Source organism: Sceloporus occidentalis, unplaced genomic scaffold (assembly GCF_023333645.1).
Source record: "Sceloporus occidentalis isolate IW3139 unplaced genomic scaffold, rSceOcc1.0.p SCAF_3, whole genome shotgun sequence".
Classification (NCBI taxonomy): domain Eukaryota; kingdom Metazoa; phylum Chordata; class Lepidosauria; order Squamata; family Phrynosomatidae; genus Sceloporus; species Sceloporus occidentalis.
In genome coordinates this window covers 177,703,941-177,721,181 of record NW_028316983.1, presented here as the reverse complement: position 1 = coordinate 177,721,181, position 17,241 = coordinate 177,703,941, and the positions used below count along the sequence as shown (strand labels likewise).

Here is a 17,241-nt window from a genome sequence, read left to right as displayed (position 1 = left end):
CCTAACGCCAGCTTGAAGCACTGCATGGAAGCTAGGTAAGCCCATCAGGGCTCACTAATAGAAGAGACCCATCAGACGATACTTAACATAAGGTTTCTGAAATTGGAAGCCAGACCTGCCTTCCACATCCATTTCTGCTTCTTTTGTCTTCCTTCAAGAGTACACATAAGCTCTGTGGATCAATTTCATTCCATCCATGTTTTCAACTTCTATAATCAAGGTATCATTTCTTTATTTGTCTTCTACCCAAGATAAGATGATTAAGCAGCACAGAAGTGGGCTATAATTTTCTTAAACCTATTCAAAAGGTTGTTGTATATTACTTGGGCTACAACTTTCATCTTTACCCAAAATTATTTCTGAAGAATGAAAAAAAAAATTAAAATTAAGTGAGCGATTTTATATACATCTCAAATTGTAGTAGATATTACAGTGCATTTTTATTTATATTTTATTTCCTTTATATCTTGCATTTCTCTCAATATGGGACATGAAAGCAGTGACACAAAGAATAATAATTTAACTCTGAAAATTAGTACATTGAAATCTTAAGGTAAGTTTTTACCTGAATTATCAATTCACAGAGTTTTGTTACTGATAACTGGCTTTTCACATCATCATCCAAAAGAAAAGCTATGGTTGGGTGGTAGGATGCATCCTCTTTATTGCACAGCTCTCTCATTCCTTCTTCAGAAAAGAGAATGGCAAGGAATTGTAAGCAGGCCACATACAGGTCAGGGCGTGTGGCAGCCAGACATATACATTCACAAATTGTATCTAGAAGATCAAAGAAACACAAAAAATACACAAATGATATGTAATGAATAGAATATTAATACATTAGTTTAAAAAGTATATGCAAGGTAGTAGAGATCTTCTGAAACAGGGTAGGATATTATTTGAAATAAACAAATACATAGATTAATTAACACTTGGACTATAATTTATATTTCAAATTAGGTTTTATCTGTAAATTAAGGAGCTAAATAAGCCGCCCCTAAGGGGCGGCCTGCAGCTGCCTCTTTCTTCACCAGATTGGGGCCACGGTAACTGCATGCCACAGCCCCGATCTGGCCTTTCAGCGGTGAAAAAAGGAACTGCAAAAAACGGCTCCTTTTTGTGCCACAGAAAGGGCACCATAGCTTCACCTGGACGCAGTGCCAAAGGAGCACTGTGACGCCACCTGCCCTGCAGTTGGGTGCACAGCATGACAGTGGCATCAGGGCAGCGTCAGGGCGTGCGTTGTGTGGACGCCACATCCCTACTCTGCCCTGAGATAGCGTTTATTGCCGGTTTGTTGAAGATGTAAGTTATGGAGTCTGACATAATCTGCTAGTAACCTGAACAATTTCTTCAGAGACCTAATGGGCATTTTATTAAAGGATATTGTGACAACATAAAAACTAATCATCCTGAAAAAATGGAGAAAAACATTTCTGTATACTTTCAGTCTCCAGAAAATGGTTGAACACTATGAAAGGAGCCAGCAAAGTACAAAGGATACAGTGTTGGCCTTAGACCAGTGGTTGTCAAACTTTTCCCCCTTCACATCTACATGTGGAAGTCGCCCTCCCCCCATGTGGTATATGAACAAAAACATTTTGTTTGTTTAGTGTGCATATTTTTATTTGCATATTTATGTGCATATTTTAATACTTTATAAAGAAACAGCATTGTTCAAATTAGAACATATTTATTTAAATACATTCAATATTTAACTCAATACATGTGTAAAATTCACTCATTAAAAAATTTGGAGAGAAGAAGAGGAACAGGGAATCAGGCTCTCCAAGTTTCACACACTCTGAGCAACTCCTGTGCCCCACCCAAGTCCTGCCCCACCATTTGCGAACAACTGTCTTAGATCAAAGTAACACAAATTTAAATTCTTACAATCTGTCAAGAAATCAGTCAAATTATAAAGAATTTATTTGTATTGTTTTAGCTAATGTCCTCACAAGCAGGTTTTTTATACTCATTCTTTTTAAAAGTAACATTCCAAACACTAGAAAGGGTAACAGCTCAAGACCTATATATTGTAAAGCACAGATGACAGTGAGGGCCTGCACCTCCATGACATCACACCAACCTACCCTCACAGAGTTTGGTTACTGCCCTCGACACCTGAATACAGTTGGCCCTCTGTATTCACAGATTCCTTATCCAGAAATGCAACCATCCACAGCTAGAAAATGTTTTTTAAAACATATAAATTCCAGAAAGCAAACCTTGATTTTGCCATTTTATATAAGAGGCACCATTTAACTACACCACTGTATTTAATGGGACTTGCGCATCCATGGATTTGGTATCCACAGAAGGCCCTGGAGCCAAACCCCAGTGGGCCAACTGTACTGAATAGAACTGCTTGCATCTATGTATGAGCAGTGGCTTTTTTAAAAAAAGGATCCTCTTGCAGACATCCATGAATCATTCTGTTCTCCATACATTTGCCCCATGTGTGAACAAACAAGTTAGTAATGTTTTAGTATTCTGTAATTGTTTATGAGTTCCTATCTTAGACTTAAGGAGAAAAACTTAAGAGATTAAGACAGCAGTCAACAGGGGCATGCTCAGAATGGGCTTGTCACTCTTCCATTCCTAAGAGTGACTCTAACTCTATCTCAGAATAAAAAACCTGATGTGTTTTGGCCTGTCTTAAGCCCTCCCTTCAGGGCCAGGAACTCTCAAATCATTTACTGAAACCATTTGATGCCGAGTAAATGTTTTGAGACTTCCTGGTCCAGATATTTCTTAAGTTTGATTCAATATAGCTCCCTGTAAAAGGGCTTACAATTACAGACAAGCTGAAACGTGTCAGGCTTTTTACTAATAAAACAACCATCTTTGAACATCTTGAGAGGTGTCTCCAATTTTTCTGTGGATTTCATTGGATGCTTCCCAGTTTCTGCTTCCTTTCTAGCTCCTGCCTGTCATGCATAAGACAATGTGCCACAATTGTGGACTAGACACAGATAACAGACCTCCTGTACCTCAAACATCTATGAAGAACAATTTCAGCAGATGCAACTTTTTTTTCATCCTTGCAGAACCAGCTGTACCTACAAGAAGTCCCACTTTCAATTACTAAAAGTTACATTAGGTCCTTATACCATTTTAAAAAAAAGAATACAGATGGCAATGGTCACTTGGTCAGTCAGGAGCATGTGATATCATAATAAAACAAAACACAACAACCAAACACCTGATTGTCCATTTAGCAACTGAGAGTTAATTTTGATGAACTTTGGGAAAGGCGTTAGAAAAATACATCACACTGTATAATAAAATAGCACAATGATGCTAGCAGCTACACTCATTTACACTTGCTTTTGTAGACCCTGCAAATATTAAGGCATTCAAAAGGAAATGTCACCTATTACAGAAGTCCAGTGTTTTGCAAGCGCTGCAGCCACAAATGGTAGAGAGGTATGGCCACATTTTCTTAACAGTATAGTCAAAAAGCTGAATAGGTCTTTCCAAGTTTGGTGAACTGCTGCTGATAGCTCAGAGTCTGCCAATTAAAATGAACAAATAATAATAATAATAATAATAATAATAATAATAATAATGATAATAATTTCTTTCCTGCCTCTCCTCAAGACAGAGTACAGCATGTTAAAATACAAAACACAATTAAAAACTCATAAACCTACAGCTAAAATACAATACTATAAATGTAGATAAATGTAGTCATATGGCTTGAAGTTAATGAAAAAGTGTATATAGCAAAATAAAGTTAGTCTCAGTAGCATATTTTGTAAGCCTACTAAGATAGGCAGGCGACTAATGTTATAAGCTGGCATTTTAAATTTAATTTTGAACGCTACATTAAAGAAGAACAAACTGATAATATCTGCCATTAATAAGTGTCCTTTTACTCATAATATGCTTAAATTTAGAAGAACTTTGGTCCTTCATGTGAATGGATTAGAACTTCTCTCAAAAGATTTTAGAAAAAGAAGCTGTAATTTTAGAGAAGTGAGTGGGCTTCAGAGGTGTGGAAAACACTGTAAGCCCTAAATTTCAAAGCAACTGCAGCTACACACATCTATGAAATATCCAGGCATGAAGAGATTTTCAATGTAATTCTCTAACATATCTACTCATAAGTAAGTTCAAGATAGTTCAATTGGTTTTAGTTTCAACTAGGTGGACACAGGATTACAACCTTAGAGTCTTGGTGCTACAGAAGTATCTGAAGGGGGAAACCATTGACCATCCAGATGTTGATGAGCCGCTAGTCTCATCATGCCTCACTACTGAGGAGACAGGCTAAGCGCTCATGGAAATTGGAATTCAACACCTTGGAATTCAAGATTTCAGGTCTCCTTGCCATGCTCAAGACCATTTAGCTAAATGTAAAATGGATTTTATTTTAGAAAAAAATGACTATTCACGCAAGATTTTTAAACCATCTCACAAAATGTTATGCTAACATAAACAATGAAATCTATACACCACCTAACCCCACAGGTTCTGAACATATCAACAATGCTATTGCAGTCCAATGGCATCAAATCTGATATACCTTTTTACTGAATGTTTAGATAAAATGCAGAACTGTTGTATTAAAGAAATGGGAGGATTAATAATAGAAACCTCGGGCTTATTCTCAAAATAGAGAATGTTATCTATCATACTACGTGAATCATATTATATTGAACCTCAATTAGCATAATATGTTTGATATTTTTGGGGAATTTCTAACACAAGCATGTGGCAGAGGCAGCTCGTTTTTGCTGCCAGAAGAAGATGGACAGCTTCTGCACCCAGGCACACACATGCAATGGCAGTGGCATCTTTATTGCTTAGTTCCAGAGGACAACAAGGGCCTAGTCAATGCTGGCAGCAATATAGGCTGAATGGAAAAATTCAGATAAACATGCAGGGATCTCAGGGACCTGTAAATTAAGAAAAATGTTACTTTCTGAAACCTAGCAACCAGTTTTGTGTTCGAAGCCTTGGGAAACTTACTCTTTACATCACATAGTTACCTAAGCCATCCTTAGAGTGAAGGGAAAGAACTACAAAGGTATTCTCCAAGAGAGGCATCAGTAACTCATCTTGCATCACAAGACAAGTATCTATCAACAAACATGATTGCAGGAGTTGAGACAAGGATGAAATAAACTGCAGTAGAGACAAAACCTGTTTAAACACACAAAATGATTTGGTTCAGATACTTCCATTTCTACAGTCTATCATTTTAGACAGTTGTACATTATTGTGTTATACATTCATAGTCTCCTTTTCCACTGTAAATTGTGCATAAGATAGCTCAAAGCACTAAAAATAAGCTGAACAATGAAACTATCACTAAAAACAAATCAGGCATTAAAACAACTAAAATCAATCATCAATAAATGTCAATACAGTATAAAAGCCAATTTGATTTAATGTCCCTGCACATACTTCCAAATAATAGTTGTATTTTGTTTTAATATATTCAGTGAGCCATCTTGGGTTTCTTATTGGAAGAAAAGTGGAATACAAATAAAATAAATAAACAATTTTAAAAAGGTTATTATTATTATTATTAACGTTTATTTAGAAAGCGCTGTAAATTTACACAGCGCTGTACATACTGTAACTCTGGGCAGTACATCTTACAGTCTGGGAGCAACACAGGAGAATGTCTGTCAAGCAGGCACAACCAGATACAGTTTAATTAAAACATATTACTCCCACAAAAAAAATTAAAAAGCAAAATAAATAGATCAACTTACAGGGAAGAGACAGTTCAGAATTATAAACAATCTGTCCAACGTATTCCCTACTAAAAAGGAACTGCTCTTCCTCTAGTTAGTAGGTGACAATTCTTTCTCTGGAATAGGTGTGTGTGTGTATGCATATATGCGTGCGCATGCGTGCATATGCCTTCAAGTTACCGGTTGACTTATGGCAGCCCAATGAATTTTATAGGGTTTTCTTAGGCAAGGACTACTCAGAGGTCGTTTTGCTAGTTCCTGCCTCTGAAATATAGCCTACAGCACCTGGTATTTGTTGATACTCTCCCATTCAGGTACTTATCAGGGCAAACTCTGCTTAGTTTCCAAGATCAGATGTGACCTAGTCTAACTTGTAGATTAATGAAGTGTGCAGAAGTGTTTTTAGTGAAGTGCTTGTTATATTTTTTAAATGATTTTATGCTGTTGTAAATTATTATTTGATATGGTAACTAATATAACTGTTTTCATGTTTGTTCTGGGAAAAAGCCAGGATATAAAATAAATAAACAAACAAAAAACCCTAACAAACTGTTCTTCTACTGCAGCCCCATGCCAAGTAATTAAAAATATGGAGATTAATTTTGTGGCAAATGAGGCCATGAATACACTGCTAGTTTCAAACTGTTTTGGGTCCCAAATTGGGAGAAAGGTGGGATACAAATTACATATAAACATTATATATTATACATTATATATGGGGGGCACAAAACAGACAGCCCAAAAGGAGCAGCTTGCAGGCACTTCAGGAGCGTGGCGTGCAGATGACGCACACCACAGATGTGGCCTGAAGACACTGGCAAAAGGAGTGGTGAAAAATCGCTACTTGCTGGTGGCTTGTTTGGGACCACTCCAAGCAGCATGTCTCTTTTTCCCCAAAGAGAGTGAGAGAGAGTGAATGGGAGGAGAGAAGAGAATAAAGTAAACTATAGGATGGACATTCAGGCTGTAATGGTATGCAGTACACAGACACTTGAACAAGAAAACCAGTAAACTGACATCTTTGTAAAGATGTACAATGTTGGATTATGATGAATAGAAAGTCATTTGTCCAGAGGCAGTGCAATATTTTGAATCTCTGCTACAGAGGACATTCTCAGCAACATGCACCTCCCTCTTGTACAATGCATTATCACAAAATGTGTGTAAACTGAACATGACAAAAAAAACCAAAACAATAAACCCAACAACAAACAATCCACAGGACTGTTGATCTGGATATGCATTCAGATGGTTACATGTGCACAGCATCACCTTAGCATTACACTTCATTTTCTTTTCTTTTCTAAAGCAGTAGCTTTTTCTTACTGTCCAAATTTCTCACATGAGAAACCACACCCTTTTTACAATTCTCAAGAAAGCGCCTATGCTGTAGTTTTGGTAATAGACATCTCAAATAACTTGAAACAGTAGAATGATAGATCATTAAATCAACTTGAAAAAACAAACATTTCCCACTACTATTTATTTATTTATTTTTGGTATTTATACCCCACCCTTCAGCCCTAAAGGCTATCATCCTATATGCAAGAAACTGTTCGAGCAGAATGGAATAAAGACCAAACATGCACCAACTAACCTGAATTTTTGCATATTCCTCATGAGATGGCTGAGGCAAAGGTGCCTTCATTTCCAAGATACATCTCTCAATCAAACCTGCATTTACAAGACTAATACAAAATAGAGGCAGTTATGTTAGGGAAGTAGATATAAATTTGAACACTGAACGTCAACATGTAGCCAATGTTGTTTGTATGTTTCAAGAATTCTAAAAGAAAGTGTTTGCATACTCAAAATGTAGTTGATTTATATTTTTGTCTTTGCTTTGGGGTTGTTCAGTGCCTCTGTCCTAACACCATGTAGGTGGTATAACATGGGTGTGTCCACGTGAACATGGCAGAGCAATCATGCAAAGAACCCATTGATACAATTTCTCTGCCCCGAAAATAACAGAAGAAGGGGCATAAAATAAATTATATGAAAATAATATCTTTTGGGCATTCTTTATCTGGAGACCACAGGTTATATCATCCATATGGGTGAGGGGAGAGGAAAACACCTTTCTTTTGTCCTGTGAAGGTCTTGGGCACACACTCAGATGACTGGATGCATAGTTATGTCTGTTACAGATCCAATCCTGCCCCACTCCTGTTTTCCAGAAATGTATTTTAATAATCCCCACCTTGGCAATACCTTTCGATGGTGGTGGGACTGTGTGCTCCTATGAGGCAAGAGGCTATGCTGATGGTAGCACTGCTACTAATAGGTCATCAGGCAAGCCAGACTACTGTGCCAAGCAGCTACTGGGCAGCAATCTGTGGGGTGGGGTAGGAGACTGATACAGGTGCCGGATTTCTCAGAGACAACAGTAGTGACACTTTAGCTGACTTTGTCAGTACTATGCGTTGAGGAGGTACCGGTAAACCACTCCTAAATGCCTTTGATCATGAAACCCTATGATGAGGCAATCAAAAATGAAAAAAAGAAATAATGTCATAAGATGGAACTTTCATGTTGGAAGGCATACAAGAATTAATGGGGAACAGCTTTGGTTAAAGACACAGCTGGGCCAAGCTGAAACAACGTTCAGATGTTTATGAAGTGAAAGGAAAGTCTGATTCTGCACAACATATATAATAGGAAGATGGAATGTGAGAAGCTTGAATTGGGAAATCCAGAAATTAATTTTTAAAAATAAATGGAAAGTATAAGCATTGCAATACTTGGGTGAGCGAGCTAGAGTGGACAGGAATAGGACATTTTCAGTCCAATTACACATTTTAGCACAGGAAATGAAAATCTAAGAAGAAATGGAGCGGCATTAATAATGATGAAAGATGTAACAAAAGCAGTCAAGGGATACAATGCGAAGTGTAATCAAATAATCCCAGTAATAGTTCAGGGGAAAACCTATCAATATAACTATAATCCAAGTTTATGCTCCATTTACAAAGTCCAGGAGGAATTGATCACACAACAAAAAGGTCATGTTGATAGTAATAGGCAATTGGAATGAGAAAGAAGGAAGCAGAACACAATCAGATTTATAGGATAACTTGGCTTAGGAGCAGGAAATAAGATGAGGGCTTATTAAAATTTGTGAGGCCAACAATGAGTTCATTGCCAACTTATTCTTCAAGCAACCAAACAGACAAGTATATATACATTCATCAGCTGGTGGCCAACACAAAAATCAAATAGACTACATAATTGGAAACAGAAGATGGATATATTCTATTCTCTCTGCAAGAACAAGATTATGGGCAGTTGTGGCATACACAGTGAGCTTTCTGTGTGTCTCCATGTCATAGGGCTTTCTTGGCAAGTTTCTTCAGAGGGGATTTTATACTGTCATCTTCTGAGTCTGAAAAAATGTGACTTGCCCAAGGTCACCCACTGGGTTTTTAAACTCTAGCGGGAATTTGAAGTCTGGTCTCCAGACTTCTGATATCAAAATTAGTGTAATGCTAAAGGAGTATACTAAATCGTCATGCCAAAATACAACTTAAAAACATCCCTGTAGAATTCAATTAGCAAGGGGGTCAGGCAAGGCTGCATTTTATAACTCTATTTAATTTATACACAGAACATACCATAAAGAGGAAGGAAGAATGAAAACTGGAGGCAAGAACATCAACAATTTAAGATATGCAGATAATACCATACTTCTAACAGAAAATAGCAAAGATTTGGGTTGACTACTGAGGAAAGTCAAGGAAAGAGTAAAAAGGAGAGCTACATTAAGAAAACAGAAACAATGATCACAGATGATTTGTATAATTTTAAAGTAGATGATAACGATATTGAAACAGTTAAAGATTTTCCACGTCTTAGCTCAATCATATATCAAAATGGAGACTGTAGTCAAGAAATTAGGAGAAGACTAGAACCTGGAAAGGCAACTATGGAGACAGAGAAGAACCTTAATGGAATCAGGATTATTCATTTGATCCTATTCCCAATTTCTATGTATGGTTGTGAATACTGGACAGTGAAAAAAGCTGACAGGAAGAAGATCAGCTCATTTGAAATGTGGTGCTGTAAGTGACTTCCACAGATACCATGGACTGCCAAAATGACCAATAAATTAATTCAAGTGACTTTTTGCTAAATAACAAAATGACCAAACTGAGGCTATTGTACTTTGGCCAAATAATAATAATAATAATAATAATAATAATAATAATAATAATATCTTTATTTCTATACCGCTTTTCCAAAAAGATCAAAGCGGTTTACAGCAACGGGAAGATAAACATTTCATCAAATTACAAAACAATATACAATCAATAGTACACTTACATAAAACATTATATCAAAACAGGTTAAAATCTCACATCATTGATTAAACATCTAGAGGTACACATCAATAGGGGATAACTTTCTCTATAAAGAGTCAGAGGGGTATGCTAGGTGGAAAAGATAGGTTTTCAATGCCTTCTTGAAAGCATATAGAGAAGAACTGAGTCGGATATCTTCAGGGAGTTTATTCCAACACACCAGAGCTGCTGCTGTAAATGCTCGTTGGTGAGTTGCAGCCATTCTCACTCGAGAGTACTCCAGTAGATACTTTCCTGTAGTTCTGAGAGTGCGGGGCGGATTATGTAGGGAGAGGCGTTCCCTCAAGTAACTCGGGCCCAAGCCATGTAGGGCTTTATAGGTGATAACCAACACTTTGTATTGGGCCCGGAAGCTGATTGGCAGCCAGTGAAGAGATCTGAATATAGGACTTATGTGGTCCGCCCTTGACGTTCCGGTGACCAATCTGGCTGCAGCATTTTGAACTAACTGAAGCTTCCGAACCTGGTACAAAGGTAGCCCCATGTAGAGCGCATTACAGAAATCCAAGTGAGAGGTTACCAGTGTGTGTACTACAGTTTCAAGGTCCTTTCGGTCCAGACAGGGGCGCAGTTGGCGTATCAGCCGAAGCTGGTACCATATCATGAGACAACATGAATCATCAGAAGATTAGATAGTGTTCAGTAAAATGGGAGGTAGTAGGAGAGAAGGAAGGCTTAATTTTAAGTGGATAGACTCAATCAAGAAAGCTACAGCCCAGAAAGTAACAAGGGCTGCTGATGACAGGATGTCTTGGAGGGTCACCAGAAGTTGACCCTGATTTGATAGCAATTGATAATACAATCTAAATAGCCAAGTAGGTGTAGAATCTGCATTCTTTTGAACATTCCAGGATGGGCCACCCTTACAGAAGTCACTGCTTTCTGTAAAAGAGACTTTATTTGTCTTCCTATGGCTAGAAAGGAGGAAGACTGGCCTTAGGCTATGCTATGGAAGCACACAAATATTCTTCCCCTGAAATCTGCTTTAGCAAGTTATTTCTAGGATCCAAACACCTTTAATTAACTAACAATGTTCTTTAGATCATTTTATTATCAAAGCAGTTTTCTGAACTTCTCTTTACTTGTTCTTCTGCTGTAGCAAATTTGCTTGAATTGACAACTGCAGTTGATTTGGTTACACCAAACCCGGGATTTGGACTGAACTATGCTCCCTAAATACCCTAAATGCATCAGATACTGTCTGAACTTGGAAGCTAAGCTGGGTCAGCCCTGGTTAGTAATTGAATGGGAGAACACCAACAAATAGCAGGTGGTGTAGGCTATATTTCAGAGGAAGGACCAGACAAACCACTTCCGAGTGTTCCTTATCCCAAAAAACTCTATGAAATTCATGGTTTCAAACTGATGTACACATACACACACACACTCCAGAATACTTAACAGAAATATACTCATCTGGTTCAGTGTAAGGGAAGCTCAGGATAGAGGGTCTATCCTTCTCAGTATATGTAAGCCTATATTTGCATCCATGCAGGATGAGGAATGGTTGTAATACAGAGAAGTGTAGTGGTGAAATTACTTCTGGGGAATAAGACAAAAAGTTGCCTATTTTTCCTACATCAAGTGGGACTGCAGGAGGTCTGTTATTTTGATAAGGAACGTGGTGCAGCGGCAGAACTAACATACTACAGACTCCTCATTGCTGCCAAAAGGAGAGAAAGAAGAAAGTGCAGTTCCCCAAACTTAAAAATAACGGTAAAAGTATTACCCGTTAACAAGGTTGTCAAGTGGTGCTCTTCTCCATTACTAAACTGAAGAATCAGCGTTGTCAGAGACTACTCTGTGATCATGTGGCCACCATGATTGCACAGAATACTGTTTACCTTCCCACCATAGTGGTACTTAATTATCTACTATCCCCCTATGTATCTATTTATACCTATCTATTCCCCAATTTTAAACTTCATTTTTTAAAAGCTGTGAGCATAACAGCAAATGTCCCAGTTAATTTGGAGTTAAGTTGGGATTTATTTAATAGATGATACTTATTTACCATTTAGCAATGACAGACTATTCACAGTCCTATATAAGTTAGGATACTAAGGTAATAGATGCATTTGGTCCGCTAAGGATACTGAATCACTGTTCTAGCTTACTTAATAAAGGGGACTGCACCACACTGCACCAAGCAGTGGGATGTTGTTTCCTTAGAGACAAACTGTAAGACACTAGGGTTTAGCCAGAATGACAAAAGAAAAGGTAAAAAAAGAAGCAGTACTCTTAGTATAAAGGCATCATCTCATATATCTGTGAGTGAGAGACTTTTGAATTTTAAGACTTTTTTAACTGTTACAAGATAAGGTAGAAATATTTCACTCAAACATTTAACAATATTACAATTTTCCAAAGTTTACACCAGTCATACACACTTTTCAAATGTTTACATCATTGTCTCTGTGAATATTTGCAAATTGCATTACTTTTCTAGTGCTGCCATTAATATGACTTGTACATGTCGGAAGACTGGGACACAGGCATCTTACAGGCTTTCCATAAACAAATCTTAGATCAGGGGTAGGCAACCTTTTTGAGCCGGGGGCCGGGTTGCTGTCCCTCAGACAACTGGGGGGCTGAAGCCAAAAAATAAATAATTAAATATTTTTTTAAAAAAATTTAAATATATAAATAAACCAGGTCAAATGTAGGACAAAATTTTCAAATGGAAGACACTTTTTTAAAAAAAATGGAGGACACGTGAAAAAAAATTGCTCATTTTTTAAAAAATGTTAATATAAATGCATGTTTCTGAGGCTTCTATAGACAATTGCCCTCCAAAGGCCCCGGTGGCAATCGGCGGCAGGACCAGGCTGGGGCCGGTCCCAAGGCCTTGCCGGGCCACATCCGGCCCACGGGCCGCATCCAGCCCGCGGGCCACAGGTTGCCTACCCCTGTCTTAGATACTGGAAAAAGGTAAGAACCCTGTGGGTGCAGTATGTTAACAGCTGCAGTTTTCTCAGGGTAGCTTGGTAATAGCAATAGAAAGCAGACAAAATCTGATGACTCTGAGCAGCCTTATTTCACTAACATCCTCCTTCACAGCCACAGCTGTAGCCTTTTGCTTTTGCCATCACTGCCTGTACTGATGCAGTTCTGCCAGTGTAGTATGGAGGATTCTGACCAGAGTACAAATAAAAAATTATTTTTGTTTGTTAATTTCACCTCAAAACAACAACAAACAACAACACACCTACAAATTGTTTTGGTAATAGCCCAGAGTCATGGGTTAACAACAGTGTGGAAGCCAGAGTCCAATTCCACTTCAGCCCCCTCCCAGCAATTCCCTTTCAGCCCCCCCCCCCCCCCCCCATGGCCAGCACACCCAAATATCTATTTTCCACTGCAATCGCTCTTAAAATGGTGACAGAGAGTGGTGTTTTATCATCTGCCACTATTTTGAGAGGGCATGCAGAGGCAAATGGAGGTATTTGAAGGCTCTGTGGGTTCTGGTGTACTTCTGGAGGTGGAATGAGGGTATTTTCATATTTTCACATGCTTGGGGGAGCTTTCTATGGACTGGTGGGGAGTTTATGGTGGGGAGTTTCAGTGGGCACAGAAGTGAGATCCACAACCTGCACCCACCCATGGCCTATATTTATAAAAACCTAACTGATACTCCAAATCTTTCCTACTCTTTGCTATAGCTCTTCTAGCTCTATTTCAAAAGTTCTTTTTGAGCTTTCAAAATTCTCAGCTGCTAATCAGTATTTGAAACATTGCTTCAAGTAGCATTTGTCCTCTTCATGTTCTCTGTCTTTTTGTTACCTCAGGAGGTATTGATCTCTTACCTACTGAGAGCAGTTAGTATATGTGATCGCTGAAGAGCAATTCCAGTATCTTTTGGAGTGACAATCAGCAGGTTGTCCAGTAAACTGCAAACAGCTGACAGGAGAGGGGGTGTAACCACTGTACACTGATGAGAACTAATGATAGACTGCTGGGAATCACGTAGACTTGAAGCAGTTGTGGTTGTGTCACTCTGACCTAGAACACAAAATTCAGAGAGAGAGAACAAATATCTGAATAACATAATTGCTTGGAGATGAGGCGTGAATATACACAAAACACAAAGATATATTCCTCATTTACATATAAATAAAGGGGGTTTGGCCAGTCAGATTCCATGCACACACGGGTTCAAAGCTTAGGTTGAGTCTCCTTTATCTGGAATTCGAAAATTCAAAATACTCCAAAATCCAAAATTGTCCATATGGATGGATGAGATTGTGATACCTTTGCTTTTTGATGGTTTAGTGTATATAAACTTTGTTTCATGCAAAAAATTATTAAAAATATTTTGTATAAAATTACCTTCAGGCTATGTGAATAAGGTGTATATGAAATATAAATCAGTTTCATGTTTAGACTTAGGTCCCATCTCCAAGATATCACATTCTCCAAGATATCACACTGTATGCAAATACAGTGGTCCCTTGACATTCACTGGAGTTAGGAGTGAAGGACCCCCATGAATGTCAAAAACCACAAATAATAAAAAACAACAATACTATTCTTCTTACCTAAGAGAACACCACTCTTGGAATCTCCAGGTCTTCCAGAGCAACTCTATGGTCAGCATCTGCCATATGTTGATCAAAGAATCATGTTGGAGGCCCTACAAATGTTTAGAAGTGTTTTCTCTAGGAACTTGTAGGTTCTCTAATACAACTTCTCAGCGGCTTTCGATACCATAGACCATGGTATCCTTCTGGAGCGCCTGGCAGAGGTGGGAATCGGGGGCACTGCGCTCCAGTGGTTCCGGTCCTACCTCTCTGGGAGGTTCCAGATGGTGCAGCTGGGAGACGTGTGCTCCGATAAGAGGGCCCTTACATCTGGGGTCCCTCAAGGAGCCATTCTGTCTCCCATGCTTTTTAACATTTACATGAAACCGCTGGGAGAGATCATCCGGAGACATGGGGCGCGGGGTTATCAGTACGCTGATGACACCCAAATAGTCTTCTCTATGTCTCCGACTGATGCAGTGACCGGGGATGGCATCTCTCCTCTCGTGGCCTGTCTGGAGTCGGTAATGGGCTGGATGAGGGAAAACAGACTCAGCCTCAATCCAGAGAAAACGGAGGTGCTCGTGATAGGTTCTCCTGGCCCGGGGAAGGTGGTGGTTCCACCTGTCCTGAATGGGATCACGCTTCCTGTGAAGGACTCAGTACGCAGTCTGGGGGTGCTCCTTGACTCGTCGCTCCACCTTACATCTCAGGTTGATGCGACGGTCAGGAGCACCTGTTATCAGCTTCAGCTGATACGCCAGCTGCGTCCCTACCTGGGCCAGAGGGACCTTGAAACTGTAGTACATGCTCTGGTAACCTCTCGCTTGGACTTCTGCAATGCGCTCTACATGGGGCAACCCTTGTACCATACCCGGAAGCTACAACTAGTGCAGAATATGGCAGCCCGACTGGTCACTGGCATATCCAGCGCCAGTCATATAACACCAGTGCTTAAGGATTTGCACTAGCTGCCTATTCGCTTCCGGGCGCAATACAAGGTGTTGGTTATTACCTATAAAGCCCTAAATGGCTTGGGCCCAGGGTATCTTGAGGACCGCCTCTCTCCATACAATCCGCCTCACACACTCAGAACAACTGGGCAGCAGTTGCTAAGGGTTCCAGGGGCTAGATTAGCTTCCACTTCTAGGAGGGCCTTCACCATCTCGGCCCCCAACCTCTGGAACTCTCTGCCCATTGAGCTCCGCTCAGCCACCTCCCTGGCCCAGTTTAAAAAGGGGCTGAAGACTTTTCTATTCACACAGGCATACCCTGATATGAGCCCCGAATAACCCTACCCTCTTCTCTTCATCAGCAACGGCAAGCTGGCTGGAGTGTTTTATTATTTTATTGGATTTTAACTGAATGTATAATTTGTTTATATGTATTATTATAATTTGTGGAATGTTGTGCACCGCCCTGATTTTGTAGAAGGGTGGTATATAAATAAAATTTTTATTATTTATTATTTAACTTTAGTCAACTTCTGGCAGAGTTGTGGTGGAGGACCTAGAGATTCCTGGACAGTATATATTAATCATAACTTCAAATAATCAAATCTGCAAAAGTCAAAGCCAGAAAGGTAAAGGGACAACAGTATTCCAAAATCCAAACAAATCTGAAATCCCCAAAATTTCTGGTCCCCGTCATTGTAGATAAGAGAGACTCAACTTGTATTGTCAAAATCAAATTCTTCACCATTGGAACAAATACTATGAAAATATATAGGTGTTTAGGTAAGAAGCAAATTAGTTGGAGCACCAGTATAATGGGATCTTGACACCCAGGAAAGGGCATGGAATGCAAAATTTCTAATGTGTAACTTCTGATGGATGCAATCTAGAAATACTTGAAGGCAGCCCTTTACACAAAGCTAAATGTCTTTATTTTCCTCCCGCTCTGAACATGCAGACCTCTACAGTACAATAATGTATTGAGATTACTGCTGGGTACAATCTGGGAAGAAACACCCAGTCACCCCAGAAGACCTTGCTTATGTTTAAATGACATCCTGACTCATGGTCATGATTGACAATTTTTACCTTGAGCCATGAGTCGATTAACAGGCACATCACGAATAATACCTAGAGGTGGTGATGTAGGTGCTGGTACCTCTGAAACACACCCCAAGGATGGTGATGATGAAATGATCTAAGAAAAAGAACAAGATACAGTAATTACATTTTGCCTGTTATTATTCATGTCTTTTTGGACAATTTTCATTAGCTGGAGTCCAAAGAGCATCATGTGCACACAGAAAGCATGGCCCAACCAGTGAACTTCTCTAGTTTGAACACAGTAAATTCTGTGTCAGTATTTCTGAACACAGGGCATTCATGACTGCTTAGGCTCACTAATAAGAAAATAGGATTCTTGTGTGCTTATTTAGGCAACTTTTGGCACTAACAAAACCGAAATCAAATGTATTACTCTCAAGTAGACAAAGCAGAAATTGTATGTCAGTAATGGAAAGATTCTGTTACCATGACGTCTTATATTTTTGTAGCATGGGTTATAAACACATGAAACTAAAAAGAAAATATCCTGACTAAAATAAAATAGAATATGACTCTGTTCAGAGTCCTACCAAAATGGAGTAAGCATGTGTCAGCTCTTAGGCCAGGGGAAGCAAGAACTCACTAAACTCTGACT

At 39.0% G+C, this 17,241-nt stretch overlaps 1 protein-coding gene across 1 annotated transcript in view; it reads right to left on the bottom strand.

The window, feature by feature from the left end:
- Positions 1–17,241, bottom strand: part of RTTN (rotatin) — a 117,528-nt gene that overhangs the window by 30,414 nt on the left and 69,873 nt on the right. The window contains exons 35-40 of the mRNA XM_089516951.1: positions 16,632–16,740; positions 13,876–14,071; positions 7,309–7,399; positions 4,998–5,151; positions 3,377–3,514; positions 566–777 (exon numbers count right to left, since the gene is read on the bottom strand). Coding sequence (XP_089373077.1) covers positions 566–777; positions 3,377–3,514; positions 4,998–5,151; positions 7,309–7,399; positions 13,876–14,071; positions 16,632–16,740 — 900 coding nt within the window. The remainder of the gene's footprint in view (positions 1–565; positions 778–3,376; positions 3,515–4,997; positions 5,152–7,308; positions 7,400–13,875; positions 14,072–16,631; positions 16,741–17,241) is intronic.